General features: G+C 46.4%; 1 protein-coding gene across 2 annotated transcripts in view; it reads left to right on the forward strand.

The window, feature by feature from the left end:
• The window catches only part of LOC130208247 (inactive dipeptidyl peptidase 10-like), a 155,689-nt gene that overhangs the window by 120,832 nt on the left and 14,715 nt on the right, over positions 1-20,142 (forward strand). The window contains exons 14-23 of one of the 2 annotated variants that reach the window (XM_056437272.1): positions 1,469-1,560; positions 1,807-1,854; positions 2,720-2,841; positions 9,024-9,068; positions 10,480-10,578; positions 10,666-10,735; positions 14,444-14,638; positions 15,890-15,944; positions 16,059-16,158; positions 17,274-17,332. In XM_056437272.1, the coding sequence (XP_056293247.1) occupies positions 1,469-1,560; positions 1,807-1,854; positions 2,720-2,841; positions 9,024-9,068; positions 10,480-10,578; positions 10,666-10,735; positions 14,444-14,638; positions 15,890-15,944; positions 16,059-16,158; positions 17,274-17,332 (885 nt within the window). The remainder of the gene's footprint in view (positions 1-1,468; positions 1,561-1,806; positions 1,855-2,719; positions 2,842-9,023; positions 9,069-10,479; positions 10,579-10,665; positions 10,736-14,443; positions 14,639-15,889; positions 15,945-16,058; positions 16,159-17,273; positions 17,333-20,142) is intronic. The other variant, XM_056437281.1, reaches the window with a different exon arrangement.

Below are 20,142 nucleotides of genomic sequence, written 5' to 3' on the forward strand. Positions count from 1 at the left end.
ATGCCGTCTCATAGGGTCCGATGACCCCATGAGACGTGAAGTCAAAAGGACTCCGGGGAGAAAGCAGAGTTAGTAACGTGTGATTGAGAGATGAAAATTCATCCCTAAGGAGAGAAAAGAGGAGATAGGTACTCAGTGCATCCTAAACGTCCCCCGGCAGCTATAAGCCTATAGCAGCATATCAAGGGGCTGGACCAGGGCAAACCTGATTCAGCCCTAACTATAAGCTCTGTCAAAGAGGAAAGTCTTAAGTCTACTCTTAAACGAGGTGACTGTGTCTGCCTCCAGGACTGAAATTGGAAGCTGGTTCCATAAAAGAGGAGCTTGATAACTAAAGGCTCTGGCTCCCATTCTACTTTTTAAGACTCTAGGAACTACAAGTAGTCCCGCATTTAGTGAGCGTAGCTCTCTAGTGGGGCAATATGGTACTACAAGCTCCTTAAGATATGATGGTGCATCACCAATCAAGGCTTTGTACGTTAAGAGAAGAATTTTAAAAGTGATTCTTGATTTTACTGGGAGCCAGTGCAGAGCAGCTAGTGCAGGAGTGATGTGATCTCTTTTCTTAGTTTTAGTGAGAATACGAGCTGCAGCATTCTGGATCAACTGGAGGGACCTAAGAGATTTATTAGAGCAGCCTGATAATAAGGAGTTGCAGTAATCCAGTCTCGAAGTAACGAACGCGTGAACCAATTTTTCTGCATCTTTTTGAGACAAGATGTGCCTGATTTTTGAAATATTACGTAGATGAAAGAATGCAGTGCTTGAGATTTACTTTACGTGGGAGTTAAAGGACAAGTCCCGATCAAAGATAATTAATGTTGTGTAACACGTGGTTAATGTTGTAACACGTGGTTAATGTTGCGTAACAAGTGGTTAATGTTGTGTAACACGTGGTTAATGTTGCGTAACACGTGGTTTATGTAGTAACACATGGTTAATGTAGTAACACATGGTTAATGTAGTAACACGTGGTTAATGTTGCGTAATAAGTGGTTCATGTTGCGTAACAAGTGGTTAATGTTGTGTAACAAGTGGTTCATGTTGTGTAACACGTGGTTCATGTTGTGTAACACGTGGTTAATGTTGCGTAATAAGTGGTTCATGTTGCGTAACAAGTGGTTAATGTTGCGTAACAAGTGGTTAATGTTGTGTAACACGTGGTTAATGTTGTGTAATACGTGGTTAATGTTGTAATAAGTGGTTCATGTTGCGTAACACATGGTTAATGTTGTGTAACACATGGTTAATGTTGCGTAACACGTGGTTAATGTTGCGTAACACGTGGTTAATGTTGTAACACGTGGTTAATGTTGTAACACAGGGTTAATGTTGCGTAATAAGTGGTTCATGTTGCATAACAAGTGGTTCATGTTGTGTAACAGACGTGGGGAACACTGTAGGTTCCCCACGTCTCTACGAGTAACCTGTAGACTCCTGAACACTCGTCTTCTTGCGCTTCTCTCAGTTCAGAGCCGATCAGAACGAAGTCCGACATCTGACTTCAGGGAACTGGGAGGTGACCAAGATCCTCGCCTACGACGAGAACACTGACAACCTGTGAGTCCGACGCGTTTACTAAATTAGAAAAAACACACAATAAGCCGTCTGTTCTCTTATTATCCACCGTCTCTCCACTAATGGGTCACATTGGAGACATGAACATGAATGTTTTCCCTTCATATCTCCATGGATACCTGGCTCAGTCGAAACACACACACACATGTATTAGTTCAACCTAAAGAAGTAGATAACGGTGCTCCGTGTTTGATTGATCATGCCTGTTTGTGTGTGTTCTCTTTACAGGTATTTCCTGAGCACAGAAGGTTCTCCACGGGGACGCCAACTGTTCAGGTGGGTTTAGCCAGTGATTATAAAGTATCACACAGGATTATAATGTTGGATAACATCGTGATTATTACAATAACAACAACAAAAATGTCAGTGAGTCACCAGCAATTGTGAAATATTATGATACTTGACTTATAGGTCATTTTGTAATAGTTTATACGGTGTTGAGATTGTTTTCATACACGCTGTGCTATTAGCACTTTAATACACATTAAAAACATATTTGTGTAATGCATTATAGACGTGGGAGTCATAGAAAGTGTTTTTTATGCCTCAGCCGGTAATGGAGGCGTTATATATTTACCTGTTTTCTAATCAGCGTGACATTTTTTTCAAATTTGGTACAAATGTCTGAGATGATGATAATTTGGTGGTCAACGTAACCTCATAAAACAGGTTTTTCACCATAACTCATCAATACACATGCTAATTATGACAATTTAACACAAGGTCAAAGGTCACTATGACCCCACTCCGGCATGGAATCTCTTCAAACTTAGCACCGACGTATCCAAAGGATGATTTGGATTTGAATTTGAAGGTCAAAGGTCACTTTGATTTTACAAAGCAGTTTTTAAAAAAAATTGTACTCAAGAATTCAATCGTTAATAATGACAATTCAACACAAATGTCTGAAAGGATATCATTATTTTGGAAAAACATGGATGTAGACTGCAGCATAATTCTAGGTTACACTCATTTCAATAGTTCCTCTGATGATGAGAGCGGTGACCTGCATCTGGTGTGGCCTTTAGCCCGATATGTTATCGCTGGTTCTGGTCACAGTTTGACCGCGATGAGAAGATCAAGCAATGCCAGCTTCCTCCTCCCGTCTCTCTTACAATGTGTGTCCCCCGTGTGTCCTCAGCGTTAAGACGGTGGGCCTGTTCCCACGCTGGTGTTTGACGTGCGAGCTGAACAAAGCTCACTGTCAGTACTTCGACGCCGACATCAGCCCCGCCCACCAGCACATCGTCCTGCGCTGCAAAGGTAGGCCGCCTCGTTAACGGCTATGGAAACCGTCACGGGAATGCTGTTTGTAAAATATTGTTCAGGGACACGACACATAGAGCACAGCAGAGCTGAGGAGGGTCACCGCCCCGCTGGGCTAGAGGACCTCCCATTGGGCAACTCTAGAGGACCTCCCACTGGGCAACTCTAGAGGACCTCCCACTGGGCACCGCTATAGAACCTCCCACTGGGCAATGCTAGAGGACCTCCCACTGGGCAACTCTAGATGACCTCCCACTGAGCACCGCTATAGAACCTCTCACTGGGCAACGCTAGAGGACCTCCCACTGGGCAACTCTATAGAACCTACCACTGAGCAACGAGAGGACCTTCCACTGGGCAACTCTAGAGGACCTCCCACTGGGCAACGCTAGAGGACCTCCCACTGGGCAATGCTAGAGGACCTCCCACTGGGCAACTCTAGAGGACCTCCCACTGGGCAACGCTAGAGGACCTCCCACTGGGCAACTCTAGAGGACCTCTCGCTGGGCAACGCTAGAGGACCTCCCGCTGGGCAACTCTATAGAACCTCCCACTGAGCAACGCTAGAGGACCTCCCGCTGGGCAACTCTATAGAACCTCCCACTGGGCAACGCTAGAGGACCTCCCGCTGGGCAACTCTATAGAACCTCCCACTGGGCAACGCTAGAGGACCACCCATTGAGCCGATGAGTCGCCTCAGGGTCCAGACACATCAGAATCAGAATCAGAATCAGAATCAGAAACAGGTTTATTGCCAAAGAATGTTTTCACAAACAAACGAGGAATTTTTTTGGTGGAAGGTGCAACATTTGGACATGACAAACAAACAACAATCAACGCGACGGAAAGACAACAAATAATGTGAGAGTGTTTGGGTGTGTGCTTCAAGTGGTGTGTTTTAGTTAAAGTGCATGTTAAAGTGACGTGTGTGGAGGAGGGAAGAAGAAGGAGGAGGGAGGAGGAGTGGGAGGAAGAGGGAGGAGGAGGAAGAGGAAGGAGCGGGAAGAAGGAGGAGAGAGGAAGGTGGAAGAAGAGGTGGTAGTCCTGGGGGTGACAGTCAGTCAGTCCCGGGGTCCATTCATGAGCCCGACCGCCGACGGGAAAAAGCTTTTGTTGTGGCGGGTGGACTTAGTCATGATGGACCGCAGCCTCCTCCCCGAGGGGAGGGACTCGAACAGGGAGTGTCCAGGGTGGGAGGGGTCGGCGACAATCTTTCTGGCCCGCTTCAGTGACCTGGAAGTGAACAGGACCTGGAGGGAAGGCAGATTGCAGCCGATAACTATCTCGGCCGAGCGGATGATGCTCTGCAGCCTGCGCTTGTCTTTGGCTGTGGCTGCAGGGTGCCAGACGGTGATGGAGGAGCAGATGATGGACTCAACGATGGCCGTGTAGAACTGTACCATCATCTTCCCTGGCAGGTTGAATTTCCTCAGCTGCCTCAGGAAGAACATCCTCTGCTGGGCCTTCTTGGAGATGGAGCCGATGTTCAGCTCCCACTTGAGGTCCTGGGAGATGATGGAGCCCAGGAAGCGGTAGGACTCCACAGCGTCGACGGGGGAGTCACACAGGATGAGAGGGCGGGTGGGGCTGCATTCCTCCTGAAATCCACAACCATCTCCACTGTCTTCAGAGCGTTGAGCTCCAGGTTGTTCTGGCTGCACCAGGTCACCAGGTGGTCAGTCTCCCACCTGTAGGCGGTCTCGTCCCCACCAGAGATGAGTCCAATGAGGGTGGTGTCATCCGCGAACTTTAGGAGCTTGACGGACTGGTGACTGGAGGTGCAGCTGTTGGTGTACAGGGAGAACAGCAGAGGGGAGAGAACACAGCCTTGGGGGGAACCCGTGCTGGTGGTCCGGGAGCCTGAGACGTGTTTCCCCAGCCTCACGTGCTGCTTCCTGTCGGTCAGGAAGTCTGTGATCCACCTGCAGGTGGAGTCGGGCACGTGCAGCTGGGAGAGCTTGTCCTGCAGCAGGGACGGATGATTGTATTGAAAGCAGAGTTGAAGACCACAAACAGGATCCTGGCGAGGTTCCTCGGGAGTCCAGATGCTGGAGGATGTAGTGAAGGGCCATGTTGACTGCATCGTCTGCAGACCTGTTGGCTCTGTAGGCGAACTGCAGGGGTCCAGGAGTGGGTCGGTGATGGTCTTGAGGTGTGACAGGACCAAGCGTTCAAAGGACTTCATGACCACAGAGGTCAGGGCGACGGGCCTGTAGTCATTGAGTCCTGTGATCTTGGGTTTTTGGGACGGGATGATGGTGGAGGCCTTGAAGCAGGCTGGAACGTGGCATGTCTCCAGGGAGGTGTTGAAGATGTCGGTGAACACCGGAGACAGCTGGTCAGCACAGTGCTTCAGGGTGGAGGGGAGACGGAGTCCGGGCCCGCTGCTGCGGGGTTCTGCTTTTAAACAGCCTGTTGACGGCTCTCCAGGATGACGAGGCGTCGCTGAGTTGATGGAGGGTGCTCCAGAGGTGTGAGCCCCTGATGGGCTGGGGAGGGTGGGCTGATGGTCTGTGGCTTGTTGGTGGGGCTGTGGGGATTGTCTCAGGACTGCTCCATTGTCTTTCAAAGCGGCAGTAGAACTCATTTAGCTCGTCTGCCAGAAGCACATTGTTCATGGAGTGGGGTGATTTGGGCTTGTAGTTGGTGATCTGCCTGAGCCCTCTCCAGACAGAAGCAGAGTCGTTTGCTGAGAGCTGCTGTTGCAGTTTCTCAGAGTACAGTCGTTTAGCATCTCTCACCGCCTTGCTAAACCTGTATTTGGACTCTGTGTACAGGTCCTTGTCCCCACTCCTGAATGCCTGGTCCTTCTGCAGTCTTAGCTTCCTGAGCTCCGCTGTGAACCAGGGTTTGTCGTTGTTATAACTCACCCTGGAGCTGGATGGAATACAGCTGTCCTCACAGAAGCTGATGTAGGAAGTTACAGCCTCTGTGTACTCATCCAGGCTGTTGGTAGCAGTCCTGAAGACATCCCAGTCAGTACAGTCCAAGCACGCCCGTAGATCCTACGGCCATGTCGACTAATGGGTGTCCAGGACTTTAAACCAAATTTCTACGAGATTTTGTGAAATCTCGGTGAATACGTGATAGTAGATTAGCCCTGAGCTCCTGTTGCTATGGCTACTGAACCTTTCAGTTAAGGTGCGTTCACTCGCAGAGTGGCAAAGACAGCGTATGTCGGCTTATATTTTGAGCGTCTTTCTTTTGAAAACATATTCATTATTTCAAACTCGGCCTAAATGAACATGTGAATATATCAAATGTTCCATGACATTTCCAAAACTTTTGGGATTTAATTTAAGGATTTGTTAAGGCCTCGAAATAACCATTTTAAAATTCCATGACTTTATCCAGGTTTTCCATGACCGTACGAACCCTGCATCTAAGTTTGATAGAATATCACATTTCTCTTCTGGAAATGATGACGTCTGAATGCCAACTGCATCGTCTTCGACATCCTTCTGTCACCTCCTTTTGTCAACTTATTTCTTATTTAGGGTTAACTTTACAATTTAGAGAAGCTTCTGTTTCTTCTTTCTCAAAATTTTTAATTTTTTGGTGTGTGCAGTGAAATATTAATAGGAGTTATTCCGGAGGTGACACTTTCGACATGCTGGGGAGCTTCGAATTCCCTCAGCTTTTTACCTCAAAATGAAAAAATTGTCTAAAATAGGCAGAGTTTAGGACCACACGCCTGCAGATGGTCGCACTTAAATGAGTCGTAAAAGTCTTTGGGATGTTGTGTTCTTCCGTGTTTCATGTTCCTAATTTATTCATCAGTTGCTCCGTCTGAACCCATCCAGCAGATGTCGGGCTCATTGCAAACTGTCATCAATTAATCTCTCATCAGTTCCAATTGAGAGGCATAAAATTAAACAGCCGCTCTATTGTGTATAATTACTTTTCGGTGGCGTGAACGCGGCGACGAGCGGCTGGTTTAATAGAGGGTGACTCGTCATATTGTTTGTGCTTTCAATTTATTTTTTCCGGCAGACGAAGGTGCTTCGTGTTCAGAAGCGTTTGGGTTTTTCACATGACGACTTTTTGGATATTAACACAGCTCCTTTCCCCCAGAGCATTACAAAATAAAGGAGGAAGCTTGAAGGAGGGGGGTCCAGTTCACATGACCCTGATGAGTCGGGCCTGACACAGGACTTTTATTTCTATTGATATATACGTTTACATGTACGTTTCCATGAATGGATAACGTGACATGCGAGTGGTGGAAGGAACGAGAAGGTCGAGGCTAACGCAGCCCTCCGACAGGAAGTCCAGGAGAGGCCACGCCGAGAGCGACGCGGCCTGATGCCGCGTTCACTCCAAAAGCGTTGCCAATATTCGCAACACTTTACTCGCTTGACCGTTTGTGGCTTTTCGCGTCATTCGCTTCAGATTGTCACTGACCCCTCCCACCCTGGACACTCCCTGTTGGAGTCCCTCCCCTCTGGTAGGAGGCTGCGGTCCATCAGGACAAAGACCTCCCGCCACACCAAAAGTTTTTTCCCGTCGGCAGTCGGGCTCATCAATGGAGCCCGGGTCCCCCACTGACTGACTCTGTCACCCCCAGGACTACCTCCTCCTCCTCCTCCTCCTCCTCTTCTTCCTTCTCCTTCTTCTTCTTCTTCTTCTTCTTCTTCTTCTTCTTCTTCTTCTTCCCCCCTCCTGGAGGCCTCCTCCACACACATGACACTTTAACATGCACTTTAACTTAAACACACGTCACATGTAACATACACTTTAACTTAAACCCACATGTCTCTTGAAACACACACCTAAACACTTTAACGTTATTTGTTGTCCGAGCACTTTATCTTATCTTATACTTAAGTTAATACACACATTGCACTGTTGCTGTCGCGTTGATTGTTGTTTGTCATGTCTAATGTTGCATCTTCCGCCAAAAAAAATCCTCGTTTGTGTAAACATTCCTGGCAATAAACGGTTTCTGATTCTGATTCGCGCCTTTGAGGGGGCGGGGCTTATCTCCGTGGAAACAGTTATCAATTTGCTTACCCACCACGGAAGAACTAACCACTAGTTCTGCTTTATTTGCAAATTTTTATTGGCGCCACGCCCGGCGAAAAATTCTCGGCTATCGCAACCACTCGCGTCTGTACGTTGACTTTGCTTATGGGATCTACTCCCGTGAAGATTGTGCAACGTTTTTTTTCGTGAACGCAGCTTTAGTTCCAGTCCAGTTGTTCCGCAGCTGCTGAGGGAAACCTGCCATCCTAAAGGTGCGTTCACACCAAAAGCGAAACTCTTTTTCGCGTCACCCAAAACGCGTGAGTTTACTCGCTCGACCATTCACCGTGTTCAGACCATGAGACGCTGCGCGAGGGGCGGGGCTTATCTCTGTGTCTCGTCTCCGTAAAGACCGTTATCATTTCCTTCATCCACCAGAATAACTAACCACTAGTTCTGCTTTATATTTGTTGTGGACGTCTCACACACTAACGCACTTGTGTTTGGTTCATGACATTAATATAATATATATATTAATACATGACATCACCCGTAGGCTCACACAGCTCGGTCACTTTCACCGATGAAGTTACAGTTACGTTTGAAAGACTTCCGCTTCCAGCTACGAGAGCGGAACTCAAGAGCTGATTGGCCAGACTTGCGAGATGACCACCTCAATGTTGAAATATTTCAACTCGGGGCGAAAATTGTGCCGCTGGAAACGCGCCGCTGGAAACGCGTCGCCCACATCGCGTCGACCCAAACGCCCCAAATGCGCCGCCCGGGAAAATATCGCGTCTATCACAGCCACACGCGTCTGTACATTGACTTTTCATGGGATTCGGTCGCGCGAAAAAATAGTTTCACTTTTGGTGTGAACGCACCTTAAGAAGAGACTTAAGTATGTCACAAAAAGACAATGAAGAGAATTCACCAAACGTGACAGTGCGGGGCTGTAATGGAGGCGATGTGAGTGACCTTTAACCCCTACTTGATGCGGGTAAAGCATGGAAGGTGACCAGAACACGTCAGCCTGCATTTGACTTTGTGTGTGGCTGCTTTATGGGAGCAAACGTCTTCGATGTTTGAAGCTTTTTCCTCTCTTTTTGAATTGTCCTCCACTATCTGCATAGCACAGGTAATCCTTCGCTGGGGATTAGAGCAACAGGATAACGATTGAATGACACTCACAGGCTTTTCACTTCTCCTTTCAGGCCCCGGAGAACCGACCGTCATCCTACACAGCCTCAATGACTCAAGTAAGGAATCCATTCCGTGTGCCGAGACATGACGGGCATCATTTATGATTTAACAAACAGTTCATGTCTAACTGGTGTATTTCCCAAAAATGTGCCTATTGTGGCTAACTTTTCACTCAACACCTTAATCTGAGGTTCCTGTGCAAAACAAAGTATTAGTGTGTGTGATTGTGAATTATTTTGCGTCCAGCTGGAACAGAAGGAGTGAAACAAGCAAAAAGACTCCTGATTCTTTGAGGTTTGAAATGTGTACAACTTTATATATGGGAGTGTGAACAGGTGAGTGTGTGTGTGTTTGTGTGTGTGAATGTGTGAGAGTGTGAGAGAGAGAAATGTGGTGAAACATGGTGGGATGGAGTAAGAAAGACTCACATCTACAAATAAACAAATGGTCAAAGCTGGAAAAAAGGGAACCATAGAGATGTTTTAGTTATAACTATTATAGATAAATATACGAGTATCGTATCGTATTTGTGGTATCGTATCGTAAGTATCGGGTATCGTGATATTTATGGCAGGTATCGTATCAAAGTTCTAATTGTGGGTACCGTGACAACCCTAGCACACGTACAGTACAACTTCTTGTTACCCATGGCTGCTTATCTGTTAGCGGATTTTTCTTTTTGTACCCCCCCAAATGTTAACAGCTGTGCCGCAGAAAAGCAAGCAATTTGCCCGGGGTTATTTAGAGAGGGCCTCTGCATCCACACAGCTGGGAACTCGAGGCCCCCGGCGGGTTTCATAATGAGGCGCCTATTGATTTTGGGTTTTTCCATTAGAAGTGCTGGATGAATTCAATTTCATTTCGGCCGCTCCTACAGATGGCTTGAATGGGGGCGGGGCTGAAAACCATAGAGTCATTGTTTATTTACATGTGGAGAAAAATGCCGGCTCCCCCTTGTTGTGGAGGACAGCACGAGCTGCTGGGCTCTGGGAGTGGATCCCAGCGATCGGGTTTCATTGTGCTCGTCCAAGTTTAACTGGAATCACCGTCATCACCGCGCTGCAATGAAAGGGGAACGGTGGCGATTAGAAAGATGCATACAGGTCAGCTCCATTACGCTGGTGACAAAACGTATTCAGCTTCTCGTGTAACGCTCTGGGATAGAAAAGTCTTTGATTGCATATTTCATATGATAATCTTATAACTCATTACAATTTAGAACTGTCTCCAATCCAGGGATGTTCTGGGCTCCCCGAACCTTTTGTATTGACCACCAAAATGAAACGATGTCCGTAAGGATGCGGCTCAGCGACGCCTTCCGTCTCATTACAGCCCCCCAGACACAAAGCCCGGGTCATCACGGGTCATCACGGGTCATCACGGGTCATTTGAATGACACTTTGATTATTAGAAGCAAGGTGTTGCTCTGGTTTCGCCCTTCAAAGCCGTTCCCTTCCTCTTCTTCAGATTACTACATCCTGGAGAACAACTCGGTGCTGAAGGCGGCTCTGATGCTCAAGCGGATCCAGATGACCGACTTCAGAACCGTGCAGATGGAACATTTCGGTGAGCGTTTCCAGGCGTTTGATCGGTTCCCACAATGTTAGGAGTGACGGTGACTTGGTGACGCAATAGTGTATCTGTCTCTCTCAGATCTACCCTTGAAGATCTCGTACCCACCGGACTTCTCCGAGTCCCGTCACTATGGACTTCTGTTGCTGATGTACGTACCAGAGATACACACACACACTCACACACACACATACTGATCAACTCTTTTTATTTTCTTCTGAACTAAAATACTATCTTGTACAATTCTTCTTCTTCTTCCTTTTTCTTCTTCTACTTCTTCCTTATTCCTTCTTCTTCTACGACTACTTCTTCCTTATTCCTTCTTCTTCTTCTTCTACTTCTTCCTTATGCCTTCTTCTTCTTCTTCTACTTCTTCCTTATGCCTTCTTCTTCTTCTTCTTCTTTTTCTTGTTCTTCCTTGTTCTCCCTTCTTCTTGTTCTTCTTCCTGTTCTTTTTCTTCTTCTTCTTCTTCCTTCTTGTTATTGTTATTCATTCTTCTTGTTCTTCTTCTACTTCCTTCTTCTTTTTCTTCTTTTTCTTGTTCTTCTTCTGGTTCTTCTTGTTCTTTTTCCTTATTCTTCATCTTGTTCTTCTTTGTCATTCTTCTTTCTTCTTGTTCTTTGTCTTCCTTCTTCTTCTTCTTGTTCTTCAGTGTCATTGTAGGACTAAATGTGTATTCATCCGCAGCAGAAAGTAGTGCCAAACAAATAGACAACTAACCACTTCCTCCTTTTTTGTGTGTTCCAGTTACATTACATTACATGTCATTTAGCAGACGCTTTTATCCAAAGCGACTTACAATAAGTGCATTTCAACCTAGAGTACAAACTAAGAACAACAAGAATACAGGAAGTAACATTTCCTCAACATAGTCGAACAACAAAAGTACCATAAGTAAGTGCTATTTAAGTGCCACTGAAGTGCTAATCTGTGTTTTAATCCAGATATAGTCGGAAAAGGTGTGTTTTCAGTCTCCGGCGGAAGATGTAGAGACTTTCTGCTGTCCTGATGTCAGTGGGGAGCTCGTTCCACCACTGAGGAGCCAGGACAGCAAACAGTCTGGATGTAGAGTGATGAGCTCGAGGTGCAGGAGTCACAAGTCGGTTGGCTGTTGCCGAGCGGAGCGAACGTGCCGGGGTGTACGGTGTGACCATATCCCGGATGTAGACGGGGCCCGATCCGTCTAGAGCACGGTACGCCAGGACCAGTGTTTTGAAGCGGATGCGAGCAGCCACCGGTAACCAGTGGAGAGCGCGGAGGAGCGGAGTGGTGTGGGTGAATTTCGGGAGGCTGAAGACCAGTCGAGCTGCTGCATTCTGGACGAGCTGCAGAGGTCGGATGGCCTTAGCGGGTAGACCAGCCAGGAGGGAGTTGCAGTAGTCAAGGCGTGAAATGACCAGAGCCTGGATCAGAACCTGCGCCGCCTTCTGAGTAAGAAGAGGACGTATTCTCCTGATGTTGTGCAGCATGTACCTACAGGAACGCGTCGTCGCAGTGATGTTGGCCATCAGGGAGAGTTGACTGTCGAGTGTCACCCCGAGGTTCCTGGCAGTCAGGGTAGGGGCCAACACAGAGCTGTTGAAGTTGATAGTCAGGTCGTGGGTGGGGGAGCCTTTCCCTGGAAGGAATAGTAGCTCGGTCTTGTCAGGGTTGATTTTCAGATGGTGAGCAGACATCCACTGAGAGATGTCAGTCAGACAGGCAGAGATTCGTGCCGCCACCTGTGTTTCGGACGGTGGAAACGAGAAGATCAGTTGGGTGTCGTCAGCATAGCTATGGTAGGAGAAGCCATGCGAACGAATGACAGAGCCGAGAGAATTTGTGTACAGAGAGAAGAGGAGGGGACCCAGGACGGAGCCTTGAGGAACCCCAGTAGTGAGAGGACAAGGATCAGACACAGATCCTCTCCAAGTTACCCGGTAGGTGCGGTCTTTAAGGTAGGAAGAGAACAGAGCGAGTGCAGTGCCTGAGATCCCCAGATCCTGAAGAGAAGAGATCAGGATCTGGTGGTTCACGGTGTCAAATGCTGCAGAAAGGTCGAGAAGGATAAGGACAGAGGAGAGAGAGGCTGCTCTAGCAGTGTGAAGCTGCTCAGAGAGAGCAAGGAGGACAGTCTCTGTTGAGTGGCCGGCCTTGAATCCAGACTGGTGAGGGTCAAGAAGGCTGTTACTGTGGAGATAGGAGGACACTTGGCTCAAGATAGCTCGCTCCAGAGTTTTGGAGAGAAAAGGAAGAAGAGAGACCGGTCTGTAGTTGCTGATTTCAGACGGGTCGAGCGTGGGTTTCTTCAGGAGAGGGTTGACTCTCGCCTCCTTCAGAGAGTTAGGGAAACAGCCAGTTGAGAGGGAGCTGTTAATAAGATGGGTGAGAAAGGTCAGAAGGTCAGGAGCAATAGCCTGGAGAATGGGAGACGGGACGGGGTCAAGGGCGCAGGTGGTCGGTCGGGCGGAGGTCACCAAGCTAAGAACTTGATTGGGAGACAAGGGGGTGAAAGAGGAAAGAGAGGGGGATGAAGAAGTTAGTGTTGGTGAGGTGATAGAAGATGGATTAGTAAAGGAGGAGCGTATGTCGTCTATCTTGTTTGTAAAGTAGTCGACAAAGTGGCTCGGCAAAAGGGTGGAAGGAGTAGGGGGACAGGGGGGATCAAGGAGGTTGGAAAAGATAGAGAAGAGTTTTTTGGGGTTAGAGAAGGAAGACTGAATTTTGGTCAGGTAGAACGAGCTTTTGGCTGCAGAGATAGAGGAAGAGAAGGAGGAGAGGAGAGATTGATAGAAGAGCAAGTCTTCCGCTTGATTCGATTTGCGCCATTTTCTTTCCGCCGCTCGCAGGGTGGCTCTCTCGGCGCGCACCAAGTCAGACAACCACGGAGAGGAGAGGATTTCCGAACCGGTCGTGTCTTAAAAGGACAAAGAGAATCAAGAGATGAAGACAGGGAAGAGAGGAGAGTGTCTGCGGCAGAGTTAGGATGCATGAGTGAGAAGCAGTCAGTTGAGGGGAGAGCAGATACGACTACTTCTTCCTTATTCCTTCTTCTTCTTCTTCTACTTCTTCCTTATGCCTTCTTCTTCTTCTTCTACTTCTTCCTTATGCCTTCTTCTTCTTCTTCTTTTTCTTGTTCTTCCTTGTTCTCCCTTCTTCTTGTTCTTCTTCCTGTTCTTTTTCTTCTTCTTCCTTCTTCTTCTTCTTCCTTCTTGTTATTGTTATTCATTCTTCTTGTTCTTCTTCTACTTCCTTCTTCTTTTTCTTCTTTTTCTTGTTCTTCTTCTGGTTCTTCTTGTTCTTTTTCCTTATTCTTCATCTTGTTCTTCTTTGTCATTCTTCTTTCTTCTTGTTCTTTGTCTTCCTTCTTCTTCCTTCTTCTTCTTCTTCTTGTTCTTCAGTGTCATTGTAGGACTAAATGTGTATTCATCCGCAGCAGAAAGTGCCAAACAAATAGACAACTAACCACTTCCTCCTTTTTTGTGTGTTCCAGTTACTCAAAACTTTGGTGCCTGGATGTTTTTGGATTTGAGCTTTTTATTACAAAATGAAATAATACGTTTGTGGGCAGTTTGTGAGGATTTATGTGGTCAGAAGGAACCAATGTGCAGGGATGAGAGATCATTGAGAGACGGACCAATTACGTGTTGGTTGTGATTTGTTAACAAGAAGTAAAATGAGCTTTGAAATTAAAGTCACGAGGCAATCATGAGTTAAGTTATTCATGGAGACCAGCTGCTGCTGTGAGCCCGCAAACCAATCTCCATCAAACTCACCTAGAGCTTCTGGAGCGATCGCTCTCCGCTCCAGCTGTTTGATTTCACTCGTCGGGTTTCTCTTGAGTTTTTGTTGATCTTTCGTGTCCTGCACCCTGTTCAGTGACAGCGCCCCCGGTGGTCAGGCTGTGACGGACCGCTTCTCTCTCAGCTGGGACACGGTGCTGGTCAGCTCGGACGACGTCCTGGTGGCCCGTCTGGACGGCCGGGGCAGCGGCTTCCAGGGTCAGAGGGTCCTGCACGAGCTCCACCAGAGACTGGGAACTGTGGACGTTCAGGACCAGATCGCAGCGGTGGAGTACGTTTGATCTCAAACTCATCCACACGCCGTAGACACAGCTACTGGGAGCCATTTGGGGTTATCAACATCACGCTAGCCCATCAACGTGGCTTAATACACAACCTAGAACCCAATGCACTTCAACCCACGCTCCATTATTAATGTTTTCATACTGTTTAATGTAAACATATTATTAACCCTTGATGATCCGCCTCAGGTTTTCTCGTCATTTTCCAAGATTGCATTTGAACGCATCACAACAACATTATGATACATATCATAAAACAGTCATTAATGCAGAATAGATCTGGAACGCATTGTAACGTAACAAACTTTAAACCCGGTTTTACTTTCAAAAAGGACAAACTGAATGACTTCCTCTCTAACAACAACATGCAAATCCCTTGGAGAATAGCTTCACAAATGTCACTTGTGATGAACTTTGAGCGTGATTGCACTGGCGGATGAACAGTTACTACGGATACCAGTTGCAGCTGCTGCTCCATACACACTTTTGATTGGAATTTACACAGCTTCATTTTATTTTTTCATTCCTCGGAAGTGCAAACAAGAGGAATAAAGCCGCCGTTGCATTTGTTTGGGATCTCTTTTCATGCATCTTAACTGTCTGCACTTGTCAACGCGGTATTATATTCCACTTTGTGTTGAGTGTTTTCCTTTTGCTCCGATGTCCTTCGTCTACCAACAGGAAGTGTTTCTCCAGCTGGGCTTTCTTTTCATTTTCCCGTCAATTTCCTTTTGTTTGACACGGACACATCGTTAATTTGATTTGTTAATTGCTCAATATTTCAGACCAATGCATTTGCTTAAAATATATTAAACTGACATAGGGGGGTGAAACCTGGTGTGTGATTGGCTATTCCTCACACTATCCACGTGATCAATCACATGATCACTGGAGAGCTTAAGTGTAATGGTTTTTAAGTGTAATCTATTTTTTTTTAAGTGTAATGTTTTGCTTTTTTACATACACTTAAGTGTAATGTGTTTTTTTCTGGGGGTTTTTAAACAAATAACTTCTTTTTTTTTATTCCGCTAACCTCAAGAAACAGCTCAAAGAGATATTATATATTATATGCCACAGATATTACAGCAACCATTTTTTTTTTTTTACTTCTCTCATCTAACTATATTTGCTCATTACTTTGCACAACTTGTATAGTTTTGAGTGCAACCATACAGTAAACTGAAAAAAATACATACATAACAGGTAATATAATTAAATCAATGACTAACTTTTTCCTCCAGATTCATGATGAAGTTGCCATATATTGATCGGACACGGATAGCAGTGTTTGGAAAGGTGAGCCTGTGTTGAAGGTGGTTGAAGACTTTGTACATCTGTTTATGACAGTATATAACTTATGCATTTTTAAAATGCTTGTTTGTGACATGTGTTTTCCGTCTGTCTGCTCAGGGTTATGGAGCGTACGTCACACTAATGATGCTCAAGTCCACTGACAGCCTCTTCAAATGTGCGTGTGCCATGTCACCGGTGACGGACTGGAAGCTCTACGGTGAGTTCAGGGTCCCTCCACGAGTCCACCATCATGTTGAATTCACGCTTCATTTATTCAACCCAAGTGTCAGGAAGAAAAATGTTTGTCACAGTCTTGGGTTTTGTTTCCTGTCCTCTCGTGGCTTCAAAATAAAAGCTTCTTCCGCCTGGCAACAGCTGCTTCTGAAAGGAAACCTACGTCCCAAAAGCAATACCCGAGTCAACCCATAGAACCATAACACATCTTACCATCAGTATTACAGACTATGAGGACTCACAGGTGTCATGTGGACTATGAGGACTCACAGGTGTTGTGTGGACTATGAGGACTCACAGGTGTTGTGTGGACTATGAGGACTCAGAGGTGTCATATGGACTATGAGGACTCACAGGTGTCATGTGGACTATGAGGACTCACAGGTGTCATGTGGACTATGAGGACTCACAGGTGTTGTGTGGACTATGAGGACTCACAGGTGTCATGTGGACTATGAGGACTCACAGGTGTCTTGTGGACTATGAGGACTCACAGGTGTCGTGTGGACTATGAGGACTCACAGGTGTTGTGTGGACTATGAGGACTCAGAGGTGTCATATGGACTATGAGGACTCACAGGTGTCTTGTGGACTATGAGGATTCACAGGTGTCATGTGGACTCTGAGGACTCACAGGTGTCATGTGGACTATGAGGACTCACAGGTGTTGTGTGGACTATGAGGACTCACAGGTGTCATGTGGACTATGAGGACTCACAGGTGTCATGTGGACTATGAGGACTCACAGATGTCATGTGGACTATGAGGACTCACAGGTGTTGTGTGGACTATGAGGACTCACAGGTGTTGTGTGGACTATGAGGACTCACAGGTGTCATGTGGACTATGAGGACTCACAGGTGTTGTGTGGACTATGAGGACTCACAGGTGTCATGTGGACTATGAGGACTCACAGGTGTCATGTGGACTATGAGGACTCACAGGTGTTGTGTGGACTATGAGGATTCACAGGTGTCATGTGGACTATGAGGACTCACAGGTGTCATGTGGACTATGAGGACTCACAGGTATCCAACCCTTTCATTCGGGTCTCGGTGCCCCGCCCCCCTTAAGACTCTCTCACTTCTCGTTTTGCAGCATCGGCGTTCTCCGAGAGGTACCTCGGCTTGCCGCTACGGGATGACAGCAGATATGAGGTGCGTGCCGCCATGCCCCACATGTTCTGTCTTTCTTTCAATTGATTTAATTTAAGTTTTCACAAGTTACGCATCACCAGATCGCAAAAAACAACAAATAAATAAAAATGACACTACAATAATAACCAACTATATTAACAATCAGACAAGGACAAAAAAACACGGACATCAATCAAACATAAATCATCATCCTCCACATTGAACCTAAAATAACAAATGTATTTACATCATTCTTGCCACTGTTTTATTTTCAATTCATCCAGGCTACTTGTTGAGTGTGTCCCCTACCCTCCCCCCCCCCCCCCCACACACACACACACAAACACACACACAATCGAGGAGGATTATGTATAACAATGCAATGCTCCATGGGACGTTGTCACTCGTCTCTCTTTAGTAACTGAGCATCGGCCGTGTCTCACCACATGTTCTTTATAAGCCGCCGTAAAAAAATAGAAGTGTTCCCCGGCTTTTCTCTGGATTCCTGCTCAGACGAGATGTTTCCATGTCTCCATATCACAGCGATAGGAAAGAGGGAGGGAGAACAAAAGGGATGTTTTTTTCCCCCCTGAGAATGTTGTAAACAACCAACCAACAAATCTCTCCCCAACAAGAAATCCACTGCTTACAGTTTGTTTGTTTTCTCACAATTTTTTGCAAACCGTGCTGTTCCAAGCGTAGACAAAATAATGTCAACGGGAGCCACTTTATCAATGGAAGATCTCTAATTGGATTGAATAACTGTGTCTGTAGGTGACATGTCATCAGGGCAGGATGCAATCGTACCACAATGTCTTTAACGTGACATGAACGCATCATCTCACTCTTCCGGTAAGCTCTGGTTGCCAGCTCAGCAGCGAGCATGACTTCTTCTTCTCTCCCTCCCGCTCCCTCTTGCTCAGTGTGTCTCATGTATAGTTATCCCTCTGCCTCCCTTAATGATAACGATACATGCAACAAGTGTAGTTTATTTGCTAGGTTGGAGGCAGGTCTAAGTGGGTTAGATGCACGGCTCCGCGCTATCGAAGCTCAGACAGCTATGCTAGTTAGCCCGCCCTCTCCCGTAGTCGGCGCTGAGCTACAGTCAGCTGATAGCTGTTCCGGCGGTAACCGTGCAGCCGGGTGGTTGGGTAACTGTTCGCAGGAGTAGTAAGTCTACACAGAAGCCCGCTGTGCACCAACCACTTCACGTTTCGAACCAGTTTTCCCTGCTCAGCGACACACCCGCTGAGGAACACACCCTGGTTATCGGGAGCTCTATAGTCAGGAACGTGAAAATAGCGAAGCCGCGGACCAGAGTCGTGTGCCTCCCGGGGGCCAGAGCGGGCGACGTGGAGTCTTGTTTGAAGCTGCTGGCTAAGGACAAGCGGAGATACAGTCAGATTGTAATACACGCCGGTGGTAATGACGCCCGAGCCCGTCGGTCGGAAGTCACTAAAATTAATGTGGAATCGGTGTGTGCTTATGCCAAGACGTTGTCGGACACCGTAATTTTCTCTGGCCCTCTCCCAAATTTGCAGACAGACGAATTGTATAGCCGAATGTCGTCTTTCAACCGCTGGCTGTCGAGGTGGTGCCCAGCGAATAATGTGGGCTACGTAGACAACTGGAAGACTTTCTGGGGAAAGCCTGATCTGATGAGGAGAGACGGCATCCATCCCACGTTGGACGGAGCGCGTCTCATTTCTGCGAATATGACCAAGTTGATCACCGGACTTAATCCATGACAACCCAGGGTTCAGATCAGGAACCGGGAGCAGAGTTGTAGTTTAACACCCTTCTCTACTCTTCCATTCGAGCAGTTACCCACCCATGACTTTAGAGTAGAGACTGTGTCTGTCCCACGGCCACTTCAATTAAATAAATCAAAAGTAAGCAGAAGAGGAGTCGTACACAATAACCTTATACAAGTTAACACCATTATTTCAGCAGTGCAACAAAACAGGTCTATTAAATGTGGTCTCCTAAATATTCGATCTCTGTCATCTAAAGCTGTGTTACTAAATGATTTAATATCAGATAATCACATTGATTTATGTTGCCTAACTGAAACCTGGCTGAGCCATGAAGAATATGTCTGCCTAAATGAATCGACTCCTCCAAGTCATATTAATACTCACATTCCTCGAGGCACCGGTCGAGGAGGTGGAGTAGCAGCCATCTTTGAATCGAGCCTATTAATTAATCCTCAACCAAAATTACACTACACCTCATTTGAAAGCCTTGTTCTTAGTCTTTCACATCCAACCTGGAAAACACTACAGCCAATTCGATTTGTGATTCTGTACCGCCCACCAGGTCCATATTCAGAGTTTATATCTGAATTCTCAGAATTTATATCAAGTTTGGTTCTTAAAACTGATAAAGTTATTATTGTTGGAGATTTTAATATCCATGTGGATGTTGATAATGATTGCCTTAGTGCTGCATTCATCTCCTTGTTGGACTCGATTGGCTTCTATCAGAGAGTACAGAAACCCACTCACAGCTTTGGCCACACGCTTGATCTTGTTCTTACTTATGGCGTTGACATTGAGCATTTGAACGTCTTCCCACAGAATCCTCTTCTGTCAGACCACAACCTCATAACTTTTGAATTTATACTACGGAGTGTACTCCGTTAGTCAAAAGTTTCTACACCAGATGTCTAACTGACAGTGCTGTAGCTAAATTTAAAGCGATTCCTTCTGTATTTGATTCGATACCACGTCTCAATATAACAGAGGACTCCTGGTCTAACTTTAGTCCGTCCCAGATTGATCATCTTGTTGACAGTGCCACAGGCTCTCTGAGAATGACACTGGACTCGA

Source organism: Pseudoliparis swirei, chromosome 2, assembly GCF_029220125.1.
Source record: "Pseudoliparis swirei isolate HS2019 ecotype Mariana Trench chromosome 2, NWPU_hadal_v1, whole genome shotgun sequence".
Lineage (NCBI taxonomy): Eukaryota > Metazoa > Chordata > Actinopteri > Perciformes > Liparidae > Pseudoliparis > Pseudoliparis swirei.